At 36.8% G+C, this 23,713-nt stretch overlaps 1 protein-coding gene across 3 annotated transcripts in view; it reads left to right on the top strand.

Annotated features, from left to right (window-relative positions):
* The window catches only part of ZNF292 (zinc finger protein 292), a 92,362-nt gene that overhangs the window by 26,752 nt on the left and 41,897 nt on the right, over nucleotides 1–23,713 (top strand). For 2 of the 3 annotated variants that reach the window (XM_082473925.1, XM_082473926.1), the window contains 2 exons: nucleotides 22,303–22,457; nucleotides 22,652–22,730. In XM_082473925.1, the coding sequence (XP_082330051.1) occupies nucleotides 22,303–22,457; nucleotides 22,652–22,730 (234 nt within the window). Of the gene's footprint in view, nucleotides 1–22,302; nucleotides 22,458–22,651; nucleotides 22,731–23,713 lie in introns of those variants that run through there. The other variant, XM_082473927.1, reaches the window with a different exon arrangement.

The raw sequence follows: 23,713 nt of genomic DNA, 5'->3' as shown, positions 1-23,713 counted from the left end.
TTTTGAGCCATTAATGTTTTAAGCAATGTTTAATATATATTGATCGGTATTTTCTTTTTCATTAGTTTCAAATTGATTCTGTGAATTTGATGTGTTAAATCAGAGGAAATTCGGACAGCTAGAGATCTATGTCTTAAATGACACTAATTTGCTTAAAATTTAAATTCTAAAATAAGTCACTATTACATAGTACACATTAACTGTGTGCTTCATGTTCAGTCATTTAAAAAATATTAAAACAAGAACTAATTTGTAGTTGGGAAATGGATGTTGCTTAATATAGGTTATTATAAGGTATAAAATACTTGAATGTATTAGGAGGGCTTGGGAAAGTTATTAATTCTCTGTGAATTCCACAGTCCTTATGTGAAACCATTGAAGCCAGATGTGATTCAGAATTCAGAATTTTATGGCTTTCTGAAAAGCTATATGGTGCATATACTGTATTTTACACAATACCTTCAGAGGGGCTTTGGGTTGCATCCCATAAACACATAGCAAGATATATGAGTATTCTCACTAAGTGGAGTAAAAACTATGAAGTATTTCATTCCTTTTTATTATTTTTATTGGATTATATTCAGCCATATGGATATAATATATTTTATTTATCCATCCACTCCATTTAATGGACATTCGGCTTGTTGCCAGTTAGTATTGCTATGAACATTCATATACATTTATTTTTGTCAACATGTTTATATTTGTTGGGGTGCTTTGCTAGTAGAATTGGATAGTGAATTTATGTTTAACTTTTTATGAAACTGCCAGATTATTTTTCCAAAGTGACTGTGTGTGCCATTTTACATTCTGTATGTACTATTTTGCATTCTTCCCAGCAATGCATGAGGGTTCTAGTTTCTCTATATTCTCACCAAACTTGGTATTGTCTGTCTTATTAATTACAGCCATTCTAGTGGATGTGTAGTGGTATCTTGTGGTTTAATTTGCATTTCCCTAATGACTAATGATATTGAGCATCTTTTCATGTGCTTTTTAAGCCATTTGTTATGTTTGCTGAACTGTCCATATAAAACTTTAGTCCATTTTTGGGAGAAGGTCATTACTTGTGTTTTTATTATAGAGTTGTAATAGTTTTTTATGTATTCTGGATACAAGTCCTGTATCAGATATATTATTTCCAAACATTTTCTCCTAGCCTAAGCCTTGTCTTTTCATTTTCTTTTTTCTTTGTTTCTTTTTTTTAATGAATGCTTAATTTTTTCCACGTCTACTGAGAATTGATAAATAAAATTATATATCAGGTGTGCAAGATGACGATTTTATATACATATACATTATGAGATGACTACAATCAAGTTGATTTAACATATCCATCACTTCACATATTTACCGTGTGTGTGTGTGTGAGAGTACATGTATTGAGAACACTTAGGATTTACTCTCTTAGCAAATTAGAAATATACAATACAGTATTAATTCTAGTCACCATACTGTACATTAGATCCCTAGAACCTATTTATCTTATAACCGAATGTTTGTACCCTTTGACCAACAGTTCTCTGTTTCCCCCACCCCCCAGTCCCTGGCAACCACCGTTCTACTCTCTGCTTCTATGATTTTGACTTTTTATTTTTTTTAAAGATTCTACGTACGAGTGAGATCATAGTCTTTTTCTCTGTCTGGCTTATTTCACTTAGCATAATGTCCTCCAGGTTCATCCAAGTTGCAGCAAATAACAGGATTTTTTTCTTTGTTATGGCTGAATAATATTCTGTTGTGTATATACACAACATTTTCATTATCCATTCATTTGTTAATAGGCTGTTTCCATATTTTGGCTGTTGTGAAAAATGCTGCATGAACATGGGAGTCCAGATATCTTTTCAAGATACTGATTTCATTTCCTTTGGGTATATGTCCAAGAAGTAGAGTTGCTGAATCATACATTCCATTTTTAATTTTTTGAGGATCCTCCATACTGTTTTCCATAATGGCTGTACACTTTACAATCTTACTAACAGTGCACAAAGGTTCCCTTTTCTCCCCACCCTCACCAACACCTACTTGGTCTCTTTGATAATAGCTATCCTAAGAGGTCTGAGGTGATACATTGTTATGGTTTTGATTTGTATTTCCCTGATGATTAGTGATGGTGAGCACCTTTTCATGTACCTGTTGGTCACTTGTATGTTGTCTTTGGAAATATATCTATCCAGGTTCTTTGCCCATTTAAAATAATTTTTTTTCCCATCGACTTGTTTTATGTTCCTTATATATTTCAGATATAAACCCCTCATCAGGTAGATGGTTTGCAAATGTGTTCTCCCATTTTATAGGCTGCCTTTTAATTTTGTTAATTATTTCCTTTGCTGTATAGAAGCTTTTCAGGTTGATGTAGTCCTCGTCTATTTTTACTTTTCTTGTCTGTGCTTTTGGTATTATAGTCAAAAAATCATTGCCAAGACCAGTATCAAGGAGGTTTTTTTCCTATTTTTCCTATGTTTTCATCTAGGAGATTTACAGTTTCAAGTCTTCCTTACATTTAAGTCTTCAATCTGTTTTGAGTTAATTTTTATGTGTGGTTTAAGATAGGAGTTTAGTTTCATTCTTCTGTGTGTGGATATTCAGTTTTCCCAACACCATTTACTGAAGAGACCATCTTTCCTCATTGTGTATTCTTGGCACCCTTGTTAGAGATTAGTCGATTATATATGCATGGGTTTATTTCTGGGTTCTCTGTTCTGTTCTGTTAGTCTATATGTCAGTTTTTATGTTAGTACTATACTGTTTTGATTACTGTAGCTTTGTAATATAGTTTGAAATCAGGAATCCAGCTTTGTTTTTTCTCAAGATTACTTTGGCTACTGGGGTCTTTTGTGGTTTTGTACAAATTTTTGTTTCAATTTCTGTGAAAAACGTCATTGGAATTTTGATAGGGATTGCATTGAATCTGTAGATCGCTTTGGGTAGTTATGGACATTTTAACAATAATAATTTTTCTGATCCATGAACATGAAATATCTTTCCATTTATTTGTGATTTCTGCAGTTTCTTTCAATATTGTAGTTTTCAGTGTACAGTTCTCCACATCCTTGGTTAAATTTACTCCAGTGTTTTTTGTTTGTTTGTTTTTACGGTTTTTGAAGCTTTTCTTAAAAGCTGGAACTGTTTCCTTAATTCCTGTTACAGCTTGTTCTTTTGTAGACACATAGTTTGCTCTCTCATAGTTTCTAAATTTCTCTTATAGTTCGTTCTCTTATAGTTTATTGTTAGTGTATAAAAATGCAACTGATTTTCCTATGTTGATTTTGTATCTTCCAACTTTACTGAATTTGTATTTTTTTATTTTCTAAATGAGGTCTTATGAAGTGCAAAAGTTTTAAATTTTGACGAAGTCCAATTTCTTTTTATAGATCATACTTGTAGTGTTGTATCGAAGAACTTTTTCCCTAATCCAGTGTCACTAAGATTTCTTCCTATGTTTTTTTTTGTAGAAGTTTTATATGTTTAGCACTTTATTTAAATATGGTCTATTTTGAGTTACTTCTTGCATGTGATGTAAGGTAAATGTCTTATTTCATTTTTATGTGTGTGGATATCCAGTTATCCCAATACCATTTGTTATGTTGAGAATGGATCACATCCCCTCATAGTTCAGCTTGTATTAACATTTTTCCTAGGAAAAGAAGTAATTTTTTTCATTTGCTTTTAATCAAAGTTTTTGTGGATCAGTGGATATAATATAAGTGACCAAGGAAAAACTAGTTTCTGTTGAATTTTATTACCATCCAAGATAGTTGTAAATTATAGAACTGAAGGGAATTGATCACCTTTTAAGCTGGGCTTCCTGCTGTCATATTTCACGTCTAAAGTAGATGTATTTGTTCGTTTGAGCTGCTGTAACATAAATAACATAAACTGTATGGCTTATAAACAATAGAAATTCATTTCTCACAGTTCTGGAGGTTGGCGAGTCCAAGATCAAGGCACTAGCAGAATCTGGTCTGTTGAGAGCCCACTTTCTGGTTCATAGACAGCACCTTTTCACCACGTCTCACATGATGGAAGAGGCAAGGGAGCTTTCTTGGACCTCTTCTGTAAGGGCACTAATTCCATTTATGAGGACTCTGCCCTCATGACCTAACCACTTCTCAAAGGCTCCACCTTCTAATACCATCACCTGGGGGTTATTATTTCAACATATGAATTTTGAGGGGCACACACATATTTAGTCCATATCAGTAGGAATGTCGTATTTGTGGCAGTTGGCCCATGATAGAGAGACATACCCAGTAGACTATGGTACCCTTTTCTGCTGAACCCTAGCAAGTTGAGATTGAGACTCATGCTGTTATTATTTCTGGGATTTTGACTATGCTTATTTGAGTATGATTATGTATATATACTGTGCGTGTGGGTCCCTGGAGATATTAAGGTTCCAGTCTTTGTGGAGGTTTCCCTCTCTAGGATTTTGGACCTCCCATGTGATATTCAGCTGTATGTTGGAATAAAATTATCACTCTAGACTTGAACCACGTGTTTACCTTCACTGTGACTGCTTCACTCTTGGAGTCACAATATAAAGGTACAGGTCATCCAGACACATGCTGTCATGGTTCTTAGAGTATATGTACAAAGTTAGAAATATTGTGGAGACTAAACTGAAGTCAAAATTGTCATTTTTTGGGGGCGTCCTTGGTGGCGCAGTGTTTGAGAGTCTGCCTGCCAATGCAGGGAACACGGGTTCGAGCCCTGGTCTGGGAAGATCCCACATGCCGCGGAGCAACTAGGCCCGTGAGCCACAACTACTGAGCCTGTGCGTCTGGAGCCTGTGCTCCTCAGTAAGAGAGGCCGCGATAGTGAGAGGCCCGAGCACCGCAATGAAGAGTGGCCCCCACTTGCCGCAACTAGAGAAAGCCCTCGCACAGAAACGAAGACCCAACACAGCCAAAAATAAATAAATAAATATATATATATATATATATATATATATTTTTTTTTTTTAATTGTCATTTTTAGGGTGTCCTGTATGCAGAAACAGTTATATAGTGTTATGAGAATTAGTTCAATGGATGGGATCTAAAAACACTTCCTCTCTAGGTTACAATGTACTAGACATTGTTACTTTTTATCTCTATTACATCAGGTTTCTTAGGAAATTAGAATCACCTGTGGGCATTGTGAACAGGTTAGTGTCAAACATGTTCATATTAGTCCAAGATTGAGACCCTCTACACGAGCAGTCCCCAACCTTTTTGGCACCAGGGACCGGTTTTGTGGAAGACAGTTTTTCTATGGATGGGGGGGGGCGTTGGGGGGGCGGTGGTTGGGTGGTGGTTCAGGCGGTAATGCGAGCGATGGGGAGTGGCAGATGAACCTTCGCTCGCTCACCTGCCACTCACCTCCTGCTGTGTGGCCCAGTTCCTAACAGGCCACGGAACTGTACCAGGGGTACCTGGGGGTTGGGGACCCCTGCTCTACACTAAGGAACTCATTTGGTTGCTTTTGTAAAACTTGTTTATAGCAAAGGATATATTATAAGAACTAGAGAAATTAATGGGCCACACCACGTCAAGGTAGGGAAGAGAAAATGTTGGGGTCATGATGTTCATGCCACCAAAATGCTGCAAAGAAAGTAGGCCTTGCATTCTGAGAAATTCTGGAGAATTATAGCATCCATATTGGAGATTATTTAGGATTTTAAGCTATCAGAAGCTCAGTTTCTGAATGATTACTTCACATCCTAGAATGAGTGTATGAGAGTGCAAATTATGTCAAATTCATAATTGATTTTCTTTGAAAATGCTGAAGTGCCACTGAAATAACTACAACAGTGGGCCATTTGCCAAGGACAAAAGACTAAGGTATGGGGAAACAAAGTATCTGGAATAATGTGGAAGTAAGATTATGAAATAATATTGGATTTCATCACAAGTGAGAGAGACTCATTGAATTCTCACTGTTCAGGAGAAAGATGATACAAAAGCAGCAGCCCCAGAAGAAAGTACAGTAAGGGACAAGCTCAAACCTGAGATGCTGAGGCAGACTTGGGAGGTGCAAGTGATGCAGATGAACATCAGTTCTTTGAAGTCAGGCTTCTGACTAGCTTGGTAGTTGGGAGTAACCTCCTTCACCAGTTCTAGTCAGAGGAAACTTTTATTATGGACATGTTAATATGTATTCCTGGGAATATGGGTTGCAAATACTTCTTCCCAGTTTGTAGCTTTTCATTTGGTTTTATGTGGGGTTTTGGTGAACCAGATATTAAGTTCTAATGTAGCTTTGGTTGTCAGTGTCTTCCTTTATGGTTGTGTGTTTTGTTTAAGAAATCCTTCATTGTCCCTTGAAATATTCTCAAGATCTTGAGATCTGCTCCTCCTGTGTTCTTAAAAGTTTTAAAGTATTGCTTTTCACATTTAGATATTTAGATATTTAATCCATATGGAATATAATTTTGTTGTATGCTGGGAATAGTTGTAGTTTTTTTCTCCTGAAGAGCTGGTTGTTTAAGCATTATTTATGAAATGGTCTGTACTTTCCTCACTAGTTACTAACGGCACATCTGTTATATACCCAAGTTCCCATATATACTTAGCTTTGTTTTAAAGCTCTCTCTAATTCTTTTCTGTCATCTATGCCTGTACCAATATCATGCTCTTTTAATTTCCCTCTCTTTAAGTCTTGCTATCTGATTAGGGTATGTACTCCCACCTGGCTCTTTCAAAATTGGTTTGGCTTTTTGTGTGAATTTTAGAGTCAACTTGTCAGGTTATATGAAAAATCCTTATGGGGAATTTCTTTGGCATTGCTTTGACTTTATCAAATTTGGGTCATATTGCCATTTTAAAAATTTGTCTTCTAACATCCATGAATGCAGTATCTCCATTAATACAGGCCTTCTTTTATGTCTTTAAGTGAAGTTTCATAATTTTTTTCTGAAGATTTTATATATATTTTGTTAGATTTATTCTTAGGTATCTCATGGGTTTAGTTATTGTGAGTGGTATCTTTTTAACAGTTATATTTTCTACTTGCTTGTGAATAGAATTGATTTATATCCTGATTATATCTTGCAACTAATTTGAATTCTCTTGGACTTATGTATGCATTTTCTGCAGTAATGACATTTTTATTTTTCCTTTGCAGCCTTTATTGTGTTCATTTCTTTTTCTCATTGTGCTGATTAGGCCAACAGTGTTGCGTAGAAGCAGTGATAGCAGATGTTTTTGTTTTGTTTCTGACTTTAAAGGGAAATGCTTTTAACTTTTCACCATTAAGTATGAGGTTTGCCGTGGGTTTTACTGAATACATTTCATCAAGTTAAGGAGCTTTCCTTCTATTCATTGTTGCAAAAAGGTTTTGTTTTGGGCTTCCCTGGTGGCGCAGTGGTTGAGAGTCTGCCTGCCAACGCAGGGGACACGGGTTCGAGCCCTGGTCTGGGAAGATCCCACATGCCGTGGAGCGACTAGGCCCGTGAGCCACAACTACTGAGCCTCTGTGTCTGGAGCCTGTGCTCCGCAACAGGAGAGGCCGCAACGGTGAGAGGCCCGCGCACCACGATGAAGAGTGGCCCCCGCTCTCCACAACTGGAGAAAGCCCTCGCACAGAAACGAAGACCCAACACAGCCAAAAATAAATATAAATAAATAAATAAATAAATTTTAAAAAAGGTTTTGTTTTTTTTTCTTTACGTTGAATGGGTTTTTATTTTGATCATGTCCTTTTTTTGGTAATTATTGAGGTAATCATATAGCTTCCCCTTTAAATCTGTTACTATGATAAATTAGTTTAAAATTAGAGAAATCTTTTTACTGTCTTCATATTGCCAAGATAAATCCTTCTGGGTCCAAAATACATTTAAAAAAATACATTGCAGCCCTTCCTCTTCCCTTCCTGAATAATTCAGTCCTTGATTCCTTATGTAGAGGGGACAAAGTAGGTGTCTGTGGTGGGAGCAGGAGTGTTGCATAGGCCCAGAGTGAGGGTCAAAGCCCAGGTTGGATGAGTAGCAGCTCTGTGGTGCAGGAGTCAGAGCTCAATTAGGGTGAGGAGGGCTCCATAGGGAGTTGGCAGGGGTGACTGCATGTGGGGATATAGAGCCCAAGTGAGATGAGTAGGTTGCCCATGGGGTGGGGGAGGGGAGAGCAGCCTGGTGTGGGGCTTCAGAAGGGGGGCATTTCCACAGAGGGGCAGCCTGGCAGAGGATGTCAGCGCCTAAGCAGAGGGAGAAGGGGGAACTACCTGGAGAGACAGCCAGTTCCAGCATGCTGAGCCCAAGCGGAGTGAGGAGGGCAGGCCCTGACTTAATCAAATGATCAAAATGAACATCATCCATAATGGGACAAATTGAAATCATGTGCTGCTTGATAGCATACAGTGAGCAGAAATCATCATTGCTTCTGTGGTATTCCTGCCAAAGTGCATAACATGGATATAATTATGAGAAAACACCAAACCTAAATTGAGGGTTATTCTACAAAATAACTGGCCTGTAATCTTTGATATTGTAAGGGTCCTAAATGAGTCTTTAAAGTTTCACTTAGGACTTGGAGACCGAAGGGACGTGACAACTAAATGCAAGGCATGGTTCTGAACTGTATCCTTTTTTGTGAAAGACATCTTTGGGATAATTGGCACACTTGAGTGGTGTCTGAGGATTAAATGGTAGTAGCGTATGTACCAGTATTTTTTTCTTGATTCTCGTGGTCATACTCTCTGATCATGTAGGAGGTCTTTGTTTGTAGGAAATACACATTAAAATATTTGAAAGCAGTAGAGCACCAGGTTGGCAACTAACTCCCAAATGGTTCAGCAAAAAATTTTCTCTATACTGTATTTCCAACTTTCTGTAACTTTGTGATTGTTTCAAAATATTTAAAAATTTTTTTAAAGTTTATTGCCGTATTTGGTTTGGTAATATTGGGGATTTTAAAATCTGTTTATTAAGAGAGATTGGCCTGTGATTTTTCCTTTCTCATATCACATTTACCCAGTTTTTAAGTTTATAGTAGCCTCAAACAATGAATTGGGGGAAGTTTCCCTCCCTCCCTTTTTCCCTTCCTTTCTTCCAGAAGTTTCTATAATAGACAGTCTGTTTCCTCAAAGATCGTTTAATGGATTTTCCTGTAGAAAACCAACTTGATTCTCTTTTTTTTTTTAATTGGTTTCAGTTTCTTTAGTGGGTAAAGGACTTTTTCTGTTCTTGAGATAGTCTTAGTAACAATTTCTACCCATTTCATTCAGATTTTTAAGCTGTTTCATTAAAAAACAAGTAAACAGTTAAAAAAAGATTTTAAAGCTGTTTCAAATAAGGAATAAGGTTATTCAATGTATTATCTTAAGATTTTTAAAAAATCTGTATTCTGTAGTTTTGGTCCCTTTCTCATTCCTAATTCTATTTATTTGGGCCTTCTCTTTTTTTTTGATTATTTTTGCCAAAGGTTTTTTTTTTTTTTTTTTTTTAGGTCTTTCAAATGACCAGTGTTTGGTTTTGTTGATCCTCTCTGTTGTATCTTCATTTTGTATTTCATATATAAATATATCTGCTCTTGTTTTTACTACTTTAAAATTTTTAAACTCTCTTTGAATTTATTCTCTTTGTCTAACTTAAGTTAGCTACTTAACTCAGCTGTTTTCACAAAATTCTGTGTAACAACCACAAAACCCTAGTGACATCTAATAGCAAGTATGTATTGCTCATTCATCTGAAGTCAGGGCATGGTTGGCTAGGCAATCTGCTGGTGTTGGCTTCAGTCATACACAGGTTTAAGGTTGGCTGGATGTTGCCTGGTATAGGCTGGCCTCAACTAGAGCAACAGGAATGGCATCTTCTCATCTTCCTGGGAACAGCAGGCTAATCTGGACATATCTTCTCCTTTTGATGGTAGAAGCATACGAAGGAGCAAGATTCTTAAAGTCATAGATGACCTACCATCACTTCTGACACATTCTTTTGGTCAACACAAGTCACATGGGGTAGGAAAATATTCTCTACCACTATGAGAAGTATTCCAAAGTCATGTGAAAAACAGCGTGGATACAAGGAGGAGTGAGGAATTCAGTCTACCACACTTGCCATCCCCAATATTTTGCTCTTCCATACTTTTTATTATAGAAAAAGTACAAGAATAGTACACTGAATACTCATGTACCTTTTACAAGATTCACCGGTGTTAACATTTTGCTATATTTGCTTTGTCTCATGCTTTAATGCTCTTTTTCTCCGTGAATCCTTTAGAGCTAGGCATCATGACATTGCCTCAGTCCAAAAATTGGACTTGTATTTATCTCTTAAGTCCAAAAATACAGGCATCACACTCAGGAAATTTTAACATTGACACAATAATATTATCTAATTACAATATATGTTCAGATTTCTCTGTTTGTCCCAGTAATATTCTCTATGACTTTTTCATTTTGTCTTTTTCTAATGCAGCCAGTTTTGCTTTATCACAGCATAAGTATCCCTAGCAAAAAACCTTGCTATGCAAAATTGCACAGCAAAAATCACAAGGCTTATGGGGAAAATGGGGTTAGAGGCACAACACTCGAAAACTTCATCAGTGTCACACACAGAACCTTATAAAAACTGTAGTACAATTTTATACCCCTTTAGTGGTTAAGACGTACATAACTATTAAAATAAATGTGGTGCTTTACCTTGGCAAAGACTTGTACTTTCTTTGTAGGAGTGGGTGTCAGAAGGGATGCAGTTTGTGAGTTATTGTGAGGTGGTGGAAGGAGAGTTCTCTGAAATTGGACAGAAGGTTGTAAAACCACGTGTGGATGGGTGTGGCTCATCACACACCTGGTGAACTGATGTAGCTGATAACATGTTTTTGAGGTGTGTGCATTTTGTATTTTCCTGCAAGTTTAGTTCCGCTGGGTATAGTTTTCTGCTTTCACCTAATGTTTCTCACCAAAACACACATAGGCAAATGGGAAATTAATGTTTTGCTCATACTGTGTTGGAACAAATTTGCATGTTTTTTTCAAAGCTGTAGCATAACAGTATAAACATTTGCATCTATAAATTTTCCTCTTAAGATTGTTCTAGCTGCGTCCTACAAATTTTGATGTGCTTTTGCAATAGTTCAAGTCTAAGTATTCCCCAATTTCTATTATGATTTCTTCCACCCGTGATTTAGAAATAGACTTAAGGGGGGAGAGGGATAGATTGGGAGTTTGGGATTGACATGTACACACTACTGTGTGTATGTATTTATTAATTAATTAATTAATTAATTAATTTACTTTTGGCTGCGTTGTGTCTTCGTTGCTGCACGCGTGCTTTCTCTAGTTGCAGCAAGTGGGGACTACTCTTCGTTTTGGTGCGTGGGCTTGTCATTGCAGTGGCTTGTCTTTGTTGCGGAGCACGGGCTCTAGGCACACAGGCTTCAGTAGTTGTGGCACGCGGGCTCAGTAGTTGTGGCGCACGGGCTTAGTTGCTCTGCGGCATGTGGGATCTTCCCGGACCAGGGATCAAACCCGTGTCCCCTGCGTTGGCAGGCGGATTCTTAACCACTGTGCCACCAGGGAAGTCCCACACTACTATATATATATATATATATATATATATATATATTTTAAACATCTTTATTGGAGTATAATTGCTTTACAATGGTGTGTTAGTTTCTGCTTTATAACAAAGTGAATCAGTTATACATATGTTCCCATATCTCTTCCCTCTTGCGTCTCCCTCCCTCCCACCCTCCCTATCCCACCCCTCTAGGTGGTCACAAAGCACCGAGCTGATCCCCCTGTGCTATGCGGCTGCTTCCCACTAGTTAGCTATTTTACGTTTGGTAGTGTATATATGTCCATGCCACTCTCTCACTTTGTCACAGCTTACCCTTCCCCCTCCCCATATCCTCAAGTCCATCCTCTAGTAGGTCTGTGTCTTTATTCCCGTCTTGCCCCTAGGTTCTTCATGACCTCTTTTTTTTTTTCTTAGATTCCATATATATGTGTTAGCATACTGTATTTGTTTTTCTCTTTCTGACTTACTTCACTCTGTATGACAGACTCTAGGTCCATCCACCTCACTACAAATAACTCAGTTTTGTTTCTTTCTATGGCTAAGTAATATTCCATTGTATATATGTGCCACATCTTCTTTATCCATTCATCTGTTGATGGACACTTAGGTTGCTTCCATGTCCTGGCTATTGTAAGTAAAGCTGCATTGAACATTTTGGTACATGACTCTTTTTGAATTATGGTTTTCTCAGGGTATATGCCCAGTAGTGGGATTGCTGGGTCGTATGGTAGTTCTATTTTTAGTTTTTTAAGGAACTTCCATACTGTTCTCCATAGTGGCTGTATCAATTTACATTCCCACCAACAGTGCAAGAGGGTTCCCTTTTCTCCACACCCTCTCCAGCATTTATTGTTTCTAGATTTTTTTGATGATGGCCATTCTGACCGGTGTGAGATGATATCTCATTGTAGTTTTGATTTGCATTTCTCTAATGATTAATGATGTTGAGCATTCTTTCATGTGTTTGTTGGCAATCTGTATATCTTCTTTGGAGAAATGTCTATTTAGGTCTTCTGCCCATTTTTGGATTGGGTTGTTTGTTTTTTTGATATTGAACTGCATAAGGTGCTTGTAAATTTTGGAGATCAATCCTTTGTCAGTTGCTTCATTTGCAAGTATTTTCTCCTATTCTGAGAGTTGTCTTTTGGTCTTGTTTATGGTTTCCTTTGCTGTGCAAAAGCTTTTACGTTTCATTAGGTCCCATTTGTTGATTTTTGTTTTTATTTCCATTTCTCTAGGAGGTGGGTCAAAAAGGATCTTGCTATGATTTATGTCATAGAGTGTTCTGCCTATGTTTTCCTCTAAGAGTTTGATAGTGTCTGGCCTTACATTTAGGCCTTTAATCCATTTTGAGTTTATTTTTGTGTATGGTGTTAGGGAGTGTTCTAATTTCCTTCTTTTACATGTAGCTGTCCAGTTTTCCCAGCACCACTTATTGAAGAGGCTGTCTTTTCTCCACTGTATATTCTTTCTTCCTTTATCAAAGATGAGGTGACCATATGCATGTGGATTTATCTCTGGGCTTTCTATCCTGTTCCATTGATCTATATTTCTGTTTTTGTTCCAGTACCATACTGTCTTGATTACTGTAGCTTTGTGGTATAGTCTGAAGTCAGGGAGCCTGATTCCTTCAGCTCCATTTTTCTTTCTCAAGATTGCTTTGGCTATTCGGGGTCTTTTGTGTTTCCATACAAATCCACACTACTATATTTAAAATAGATAACCAACAAGGACCTACTGTATGGCACAGGGAACTCTGCTCAATATTCTGTAATAACCTAAATGGGAAAAGAATTTGAAAAAGAATAGGTACATGTATATGTATAACTGAATCACTTTGCTCTACACCTGAAACTAACACAACATTGTTAATCAACTATACTCCAATATAAAATAAAAATTTTTTAAAAATACGCTTAAAAATTTTAAAATTTGTAGTTTTCTTTGTAAGGGTATTTTGTTAATAGTTTCTGACTTTATTGCATCATGTTCAAAGAATGTGAAATGTATGATATTAATTCTTTGTTATTTTTTGTGACTATGTGACCTAGTTTATGGTCAGTTTTTGTAAGTGTTTTGTGTTTTTAAAGAATGTGCATTCTTTAATTGCTGAATGCAGGTTAATGTACTTAAATTATCTTATTTCCTTAGCTGAATATTCTATGTATATATCACTAATTCAATCCAAACTCTCCCTCAGTTGTATAAATCTCCTCTCAGCTTATTCAGGCACATTAGGTAGTCTTGTCAATTTCATCTTGAATAAATTTGTCCTAGAGCCATCTGATATGCTGTAGTTATTTTTCAGGCCCATTGCACAGCTGTCTTCTTGGAATCTTTCTTCATTTCCTGTCTCTTGTGTTAGATTCCCTTTTTCCTAGATATCATTTTCACTCCTTCCCTGGTTTATTCCCTCATTTTGGTGAAATTCCCTCTTCAGTAGCATCCTGAAAAAATATGCCTAGAAGTTGAAATTTTCGAGAACTTGTATGTCTGAAAATGACTTTTCTGTCTTAATACTTAGGATAGTTGGATGGAAATAATCGCCCCTCAGTTTTTAATGCAGTGCTTCATTTTCCTTTGGCTCCAGTGTTGCTGTTGAGAAGTCTGCTCCCTGGTCCCCCCCAAGCTTGTTTTGATCCTCTCTTTGTCCTTGAGCTCTGAAATTTTATGAAATAGTACCTTGGTATAGGTCTAGTTTGAGTAATTGTGTTGGGCACTTAGTGGGTCTTTCAATTCTAAAATTCGTGTCCTTAGATTCTAGGAAATTAACTTGAATTAGTTCTTTGATTTGTTCCCCTCCATTTCTCTAACTTCTTGGAATTCATCTTGTTGATTTTGAGACCTCTAGCACTATTCTCCAAAGTTTCTTATCTTTTCTTTCCTTCCCTTTTACTCTACTTTCTGGGGAAATTTCCTCAGTTTATCTTTCACCTCTTTAACTGAGGTTTTCATTTCTGCTATTATATTTTTAATTTGAATCTTTTTAAAATCAATATTCTTTTATGATATGGTATTTTTTTTCATAGGTCTAATAGACTCTCATACACACACACACCCCCTCTAGAATATTAATGATAGTTTCTTGGAATTTTGTCTTCTCCCTGTATAGTCTCTGCTTGCTCCAAGTTTCTTTCTTTCTTTTTTTTTTTTTTTAACTAATTTGTTTCAACCTCTTGAGTGGTCCTTGGCTGTCCATATTTAAAGGTATACCACTGAAAAACTGATTGAGAGCTCCAAGCTCATGAGTGGGATTTGTTGTGGTCTTCACTATAGGGGCACCTAGCTGTTTTCTTTTCATGGGGGAAGGCCTGGTGTCAGAATCTTTGGGTCTTTTCTCTTGAATTTCCTGAGAAGGACTCAGCTAAGGAGGTTCTGGCAATTTTGGAGGGAAAAGGACATGAGAAAGGAAGCTGTCTCTATAGTCAGTATGTAAAGTTGACTTAATGCTCCCCTTATCTCTGTGCAGACACCTTTTTTTCTATACTTCTCTCCAGAATAAACTGCTGGGGAAAGAGAGGAGTAGTGCCCAGCTTTGGTCACCTAGCTGTGGAGAGGGATGCAGAAATAAGAGAGGCCAACTGCTTAAATAGACTTTCAGCCAATCCTCTCATTCTCAGTCTCACCTTTGCCCCCATTTCCAGAGGCATCTGGTGCTCCCAGTTCTTGAGCCCTTCCGTGATTCTTCAGAATTAGGTCTTTACCTAAAGCCTACTTTGGAGTCATTTTCCATAGAGTGCCAATCTTCCATATGCTTTACAGTGTTTAAAATTTTGTTTCTCTTTCCTCTGTTCCTATTTTCTTAGTCCTTGTGGGTTTATGCCAGTTTAAAAAAAAAAATTACTGTTGGTTTAGTGAGGTTTGGAGAGAACAAGGTGCAAAATGTATGTGTCCAATCCACCATTTTCACGCAAAACCTTAAAATAAATTTTAGTAACTTTGAAATTATAAACGAGTATCACTCACCAAAGGCTCAGTGGGTACAAAAAACTCAAAACTCTGTTACTCGCCTTCTTTCATTCCTGTACAGTGGAGTTTTTCTGGAGGTTACATGATCTGTGATGTTGCAGCAGATTAAATGCAGGGATATGAGAATCCTGCTCTTTTCTATTAAGCCAAACATTGAAGAGATTTGAAAAATGTAAAAAACGCCACTCTTCTCACTAATTTTTTTGAAAACAATTTTTTTCATTAAAAATACCCTGTTTATAGTAACATGTGATGGGTTTGTTGTTATTTTAAATTTATTTATAAGTATATAATTAAACATCTCAGTTTTCATTTCTAATTCTCACATGGTGAAAATCAATAGTTATAATCCCCATAAACAAACGCTTTGGGATTCTCAGTAATTTTTAAGAAAGGGTCATGAGATCAAAACTTTTGAGAACTTCCAGTCTAGAGAATCATAGCTATAAATTGGAATTGGACCATGAGTGTAACAGTATAAACATATCAAACACTCCAGTCTTACCTTTATGTAGGGCAATAATGTCATTTAATCCTCATGCTTATTAAATTTAACACCCCTGTGGTTTTATTCCCCTTTTATTATTCTTTCGTTTTCTCTCCTAATAATCCTTAGAGGAACTAAAGGAAGCTTCTGGAAGTTAATCTATACTGTCTTCCTCCCTAGAGTATATATGTCCTAGTCTCTGCTGATTTAGATAATGAGAAATCAGCTTAACAGCCAGAATATTAAACGTGCATTTTTGTTCCCAAGGGGGTGAAAATTGGTTCTTAAGGAGCAAAAAGAATCTTAGATATTACAATAGCTTGTGACCCATAAACAGATAGACAGTACATCTGTGGTATTAAAATTTCATTGGGGGTGGGGGACAGTTAGGGAAAAAAGTCAGAAGTTTCCTGAGGAGCGGATGAAAATGAAAAAGAGGTTGAGAAACACTGTTGTAGAGATCCTGCTGGAATATGATCTTTTAACCTTTCTTTTGCTTGTATTTCTTTCTCTGATCGTAATACACACTATAGGAAAGGTGGTGATGACAGATAACTCGCAGGAATACAATAGGCCCCTTAAAGAGGGAGGCAGCTAGGTAAGGCTTCCCGCACACAGAGAGCCCGTGCCTCAGCTCCCGCCAGTTATTTCAGTGCCGGAATACGGACCCAAGGTTTCCAAATTAAAAAAAAAAAAGTCAGAAATCCAAGTTCTGTGTAAACTTATGATTTTTAAGTGTTAGAAACTAATTAATTCTTAAACAATATGCCTGCCAATCAAAACCTCTCTGAGCCACCCCCACTAGTGTAGTCTCTTCTGGTGGGATGGAATGTGTCTCCCAAATATGACTGCTTTACTGCATTCTGAACTCAGAGCCATTTTGCGCCTGCTTGAGTAACTTCATTGATGGAGGCCAACCTGTTCAATTTTTGGTTAACTGTAATTGCTTGATGCAGTCTCATAGGAAGCAGAAATGTATCTCCTTAAAACTTTAACTTAGTGGTGCTGGTTTGTCCTGTGAGAGCACATAGAGTAAGACTAACTCTTGTTTTATGTGACAAGTCTTCAGATTTGTTAATTTGGCTGTGAATCAAAGTTTTATTTCTGTAGAAATGTAGAGCATAGTATTTAAGAACTCAGGCTCTGAAGTCAGACTGTTAAGGTTTGAATCTCCTCTTTGCCTCTAGTTCTGTGCTCTTGGGGCTTATTTGTTACTTTAACTATTTTATGCCTTTGTCCATTTTAATATAAGCATATTACTGTAATTTATCTAATTGCTAATAGGTATTGTAAAGCTTGCAGAACAGTGCCTAGCATATAGTAAATATTCAGTAAATGTTATTTATTGTCCAGATTAAGCACCCCGTCCTTAGTTCCATTAATCATTCTTTATAGAACACAGTTTTAACTTTTCTTACTATACTTAGTTTACAGTTTACTCATTAATGGAAGCAATCTGGTGCCTCATAGGAAGACTTATAGGTTTCTTTTCCTATATCTTATCCTCTATACCATCCCCTCGCATATCCCTCTCCAAACCAGATCACAACGACTTTTATTTTTGTTCATTTGTGTATGTGTATTTAAATATAAAAACACCCCCCCACACACACACATTAACTTACTCATTCTTGAACACATGTGGGAGTAAAAACCATTGAAGAGGCAACCAAAGTGTGAGGCTTAGGCCCCTCCCCCACCTTCCTAATAGAACCCTGATTTTATTCACACATTTTCGTTCTTCAGCATGGCTTTGTGCTTCGGAGAAACCTTGGAGAGTGGGCAACCATGGAGTTCCTTTATGGCTGTGTGATTTTTGACATAGGTGTCTGATGAAATTCTGGCCGTTGGGACCTGAGGAGAAATTTACTGATAGAAATTGGGTTTATGGTTTCTGGGAAGGGTTTCTTTGTTGCTTGAAAAGATGTACATGAAGTGGTAGTCTCATCTTTTCTCTGGTTATTGCTGAGACCTAGGGACTGGGTGGGGCACCACCTGAGGACGGCAGAGTGAAGGCAGAGGTGGTCCTTGAGGACGTTGTTGAGCCGCTAAACTAACCAATCCCAGAACTTGCTCTTCCTCTTAATCTCTTATTATGTGGGAAACCTTTCTTACTGTTTCTGCTGCTTTGAGTTGGATTTTCTTACTTTCAGCTGAAATAAGCTTAACCAATAAAGAGGTCAAGTTATTTAATTCTACTATGGCTGGCAAACTAGATAAATAGTACATAACCTCATAGAGTTATGAGGAATAATTGAAGTAATAAAGTAATCTACAGATTTACAGTTGTGACATTACCACAAACAGTATTTGTAGTGGACAGAATGTTTCACAGAGAGTGAGGAGGCTGCCTGGCTTTGCTGATTACCAATTCAGTTAATATTCGAATTGCAGGTCACTGGACTTCGTAAAACAGAATTAAGTGATCTTTAAGGTCTGTTCTGATTCTGTGTAAAAAATATGAGTCTGATTGTTCTGGAATTCCTGCCTGAAAGCCTTTGTATAGATTAAGGTAGTAGATATAAATAAGTAACTTTTTTAGTTGAAGAAAGCATAATTTATTAACTAGTCATGTTAGGAATGCTTCCAGTTTCACAATGGTTCTACTAATCTTAGTGTCTTGAGAAAGAAGGGAAGCTCTACTATCAATACACTTACTGGTTATGAATATCAACTCATACCTTTATAAAAATAGATACTTAACCCAACTTTTAAGCTTATTCTCCTATATGTAGTCAGTATGAGCATGTCATTAGTTTTCTTTTTCTACCATCTCTTATAATCTGCTGTGATCCCTTTCTTCTACCCTTTCCCTAGTTACATTATTCCCAGACCGTTAAAAAGCCACCTAAAAGGTGTGCTTTTCACCAGAATCTGCTTTCTCCTCCTCTTTCCTCATCTATAAAATGAGGTGAAAGTATATCATTTTTAAGGTGCTTTATGGTTCTCACATTCTGCAACTTGTCATTTATTTTTCTCATCAATTCAGACTCTGTTATACCCAAAAGAAATCATCTTTGATTATAATTAAAGGTAAGTTTAAAAACATTTTCGGACTTCCCTGGTGGCGCAGTGGTTAAGAATCCACCTGCCAGTGCAGGGGATACGGGTTCGAGCCCTGGTCCAGGAAGATCCCACATGCCGCAGAGCAACTAAGCCCGTGAGCCACAACTTCTGAGCCCTCGCACCACAACTACTGAAGCCCGCATGCCTAGAGCCCATGCTCCACAAGAAGAGAAGCCACCTCAATTAGAAGCCCGCACACCACAACAAAGAGTAGCCCCTGCTCACCATAACTAGAGAAAGCCTGTGTGCAGCAACGAAGACCCAACGCAGCCAAAATTAAATAAATAAATAAATTTAGTAGAAAAAACAAAAAAACTTTTTCACCTGAGGACAGTAGAACTCAATTATATAAAGGAAAGAAGTAATGTGTAAGTACCCTTTGCAGAGCTAGACATATCAAGAAATGTAGAGCTTGGGTAGTAAAATGTAGATATATGTACATACATGTAGATATATGTGATTTTTTTTTCATGTAATATTATTTTAATAAGAAATCCAATCACAATGAGCAGGAATGAGGGAATAGGGGAATAAAGCAAAGCAGGAATATGTCAGCCAATATGACAATGCATCATCAAGCTGGCCACCTGTTAAATCTATCAGACTGAACCTCTTAGAAGCTATATGAACTGCATTTCAGGATCACCCCTAGGGTTCGGGGGTGGGAGGGTGGGAAAGGAAGAGGAAGAATTTATCTACTGGTTCTCATCTTGGATTGATCAGAGTCTTTCCCCAAAGGGCACTAACTCCCCTACACTTGAGTTTAACTCCTCTATTCTTCCCGGTTGCAAATGTGTGGATCTGGGCACTGAGTGGACCCCAGAGCAGTGGTCACATGGAAGCCCTGTGGCAGGTAGCAAAGGGCTTGCAGAATGACAGGAGATGAAGCTGCTAGGTTATGCCTGCATGAGGGTTTGCATAGAGGTGAAATGAGACAAGTGAGTCCTAGAGGATCTGCAGTAGTATATAAGAGGTATCTAAAACATTTAGGGTTTTTTTGGGGGGTGTTGGGAGACAAGAAAGGAAGAAGCTTATAATTTCAAAGCTTTTTGGAAATCACTACAATACATTTTCTTTTTCAGGAAAAATTAAAACTATTATGGGAAATTGATTCATTATTGCAAGAGTACTAATAGGGGAAACCTAAGCTTTCAGTCGAACCCACGTGCAATTGGGTACATTGGCCAGGCATGAAATTCCCCAGACACCTAAACTTCTTTTTCCAGAAAAAGGAAAATAATATTTAATGATTTTATGTAGAAAGACAGGTGCTAGCTAAAGTAAGAATTGTATGCATAGTTGGTGTTAATTCCAAAAACCTTGAAGATGTGAGTGAGGTCATCCTCCATCATATCACCAGTTTTATTCCTAGAAGTAGAGGGATAATCCCAAAACAATTCTAGAATGCAGATTTTTCCCTTCAGTTGGTAGGTTTTGTTTAGATTTTTCTTTAAGTCCTATTGAGAGATATTTGTACTGCTGACACCAAACACATGGTGTTTTTTCCAGGACCACTTCTCAAACTCTCCAACACCAAATAGGTGTCCCACAGTTCAGTTAGCTCAGACTCCACAGGTTAAAGGGCTCAGTCCCACAAGACTGCCCTTACTTCAGATGCCAGTTGCAAGTACTGGGCCTTCAATCCAACTTGGAGAGAGTCAGGGTTTGTGAATATATGACTCCTCAGAGAGTAAGTTGTTACTATGTTGCTCTTTAATTTACCAGATTACCTTTTCTGTCCTTCTTTTCTTCCATATTCTCTTTGATCACTTACTACTTCTAGTAGTTAGAGGGTTGTAGAGAGAAGAAGGTAATAAGTGTTTTCTTTTGAGTGTCTGATAGTAGAATATAATTCCTTCATTCCTACCTTCCTACCTTCCTCCCTTCCTACTTTCCTACCTGCACATTTGTAGAAAGCTGCTTCTGTATACCAGAGGATACAAGCAAGGCCTTAAGGAGTTTTCCTTCAAGATACCTCTTTTCTAGGAAATAACACCTGAATTTGCCACATGTTGATGAGTCTTAAACCTTGAAGAGTGAGAAAGACTAATTGTGGCAGTCTTCTATATTCTGAAAACATTTAATTAGAGTTCTACTTCATTTAGCATAATAGTAGAACCTTTTAGATAGTTTTTAGTAACTCACAATGTTAGTAGTTATAGAACGCATAGGTGTCTAACTACTGTTGCCAGTTTCTTCTATCTCTTCATTCTGTAGGATAAACAGCATTTTGTTTTTCTTGATGAAGAGTTTTTTATTGTAAAAAACAAGCACTTTAGGGGCTTCCCTGGTGGTGCAGTGGTTAAGAATCCGCTTGTCAATGCAGGGGACACGGGTTCCAGGCCTGGTCTGGGAAGATCCCACATGTCGCGGAGCAGCTAAGCCTGTGCGCCACAACTACTGAGCCTGTGCTCTAGAACCCGCGAGCCACAACTACTGAGCCCGCGAGCTACAACTACTGAAGCCCGTGCACCACAGCTACTGAAGCCCACACACCTAGAGCCCATGCTCGGCAACAAGAGAAGCCACCACAGTGGGAAGCCCGCGCACAGCAACAAAGAGTAGCCCCCGCTCGCCACAACTAGAGAAAGCCCACGCGCAGCAACGAAGACCCAACGCAGCCAAAAATGAAAATAAATAAACAAATTTTTAAAAACCCAAAAAAACAAACATTTTATTACAAAAATTTCTTGACCTTGTAATCATTCTTTAATAGTGATTTTATGTGTGTTGAACATCTTTAGATGATATTTTTAATGATAAAGCTCGTCATAAAAACCAGTAATATACTATGTAGTATTATTTTTTATTAACTGAAAAAATTACATGTCTTTTCTGACCGTATGTGGTTAATTTATTGTTAAGTGTTGAATTTTATGTTCCTTGCATGAAAAATAGAACACATAAATATTTGAAATTCTTCACTGCATGCCTGGTCAAGTATTACTTGCCCAGGTGTCTTCTTTTTAAAATAACTTTTAAATCTTAGAAATTTGTGGGTGAAAGGGTGGATTTTGACTTGGAAAGAGAGGAGATAATGCTTTCACTATTTAAAACCAGACTTCATGAAAAGATGCTATTGTTGGATGAATTAACACTAACCTTGTCTCCTACAAAGAGCTGCTGGAAATAAGATTACGGCTTTATTACTTTCAATATTTTAATCAGTATAAACTACTTTTTGTTTTTATAAATAAAAGTTATTTTTCAAAATTTCTTAGGGAGGAAAGAAAAACAGTTGATTAATCAATATGTATTTTTATTTACTTCCAAACAGACACTCCTTGAATATGCAGAGAAATGGAAAACTTCAGAAGATCCTTTACCTTTATTGGAGGTATACACAGTGGCTATCCAAAGTTACGTTAAAGCCCGACCTTATCTTACCTCTGAATGTGAAAATGTAGCATTGGTTCTGGAACGCTTGGCATTGTGAGTAGACCTTTGAGTAAATAAAAAATTAGATTTAGCTTTTTTGTTTTTAACTCTGTATCTCAGATCTTATGATAGTTTAATTTTAAATAGATTAGTTATGGACAGTATACTGATGATATTAGAATTATTCATCTTATTTTACTTTGAATTTTAGTAATTATTTGTATCCTTACCAACTTTTTGTTTTTTAGAAGCTGTGTTGAACTTTTACTGTGTCTGCCTGTTGAGTTATCTGATAAACAGTGGGAACAATTTCAGACACTGGTGCAGGTGAGAATATTTACCTACTAGATTTAATATAGGTATATTTTATGGTGATTTTCTTTATTCTTAATAAATTATTTGGTTAAACTTTAAATGATTTAAGTAATGACAAACATTAATTGCTGTTCTTGTTAACATTAATGTCTTGCATATAGTCAGTGCTCAATAGATGTTTACTAAATGAATATGTACATTTAAGTAGATTGGTTGAATATTGCACTGTTCTTTAAGATCAGATAATTAGAACTTTGCCAGAGCAGTAAGGGAACACAAAAGAAAATGCCCTCATTTGTATTTAGAAACAGTTTAACTAATTGTTGAAAATTGCAATATGCTTTATAAGAATTTAACATATCTCATTTAATCCTTATGAAAACTTTGTGGGGGTAGGTATATTTTTCCCATTTTAAAGGTGAGGAAACTGAGGCTCAACTCTAAAATACTTATCTGCCCAAACTTGTATAGCTAATATCAGAGTAGTTATTTGAACCAAGATTCTTTGCCCCATAGGCCATACTTTTTCTCCTATATCTGAAAACACATGCTTTATCTCTGTTACTTAGGGCTGTTATTCTACTTATAAAAGTACTACATAGTTTAGCACTTAGTTGTTTTGGAGTATTTCAAGAATGTTAAATTTTGTTAAGCACTAGATTGTGCTGGATATTTTATAGCTTCAAGTAAATTTTGATTAATTGGTTAGTTAAAAAGAATGTTCCTGCCAGCTAGTCTCAAAAAGTATAGTTGTCTCTCTATTCCTCTAGCCAGAGTTCTTAAAATATCTTTTGGCCTTATGTTTTTCCATAGAAGAGATAGTAAAAGAGGATTAGTTTCAAATTTTAGAAGCATGTGAAGTAAACTATAGTTAGGCAGAGAAACCAACTTTCCTATTTTAATATTAAATATTAAAATTACATCAAGTGCAAAATTCTTGAAGATAGGATTCATATCTTTATTCCAAAAGATTCAACATAGAGTTTTACACATAG

Source organism: Balaenoptera physalus (assembly GCF_965194825.1).
Source record: "Balaenoptera physalus genome assembly, chromosome: 9".
NCBI classification, from domain to species: Eukaryota; Metazoa; Chordata; class Mammalia; order Artiodactyla; family Balaenopteridae; genus Balaenoptera; species Balaenoptera physalus.
Note: the sequence above shows the minus strand (reverse complement) of the source record. Positions and strands in the feature narration are given on the sequence as shown.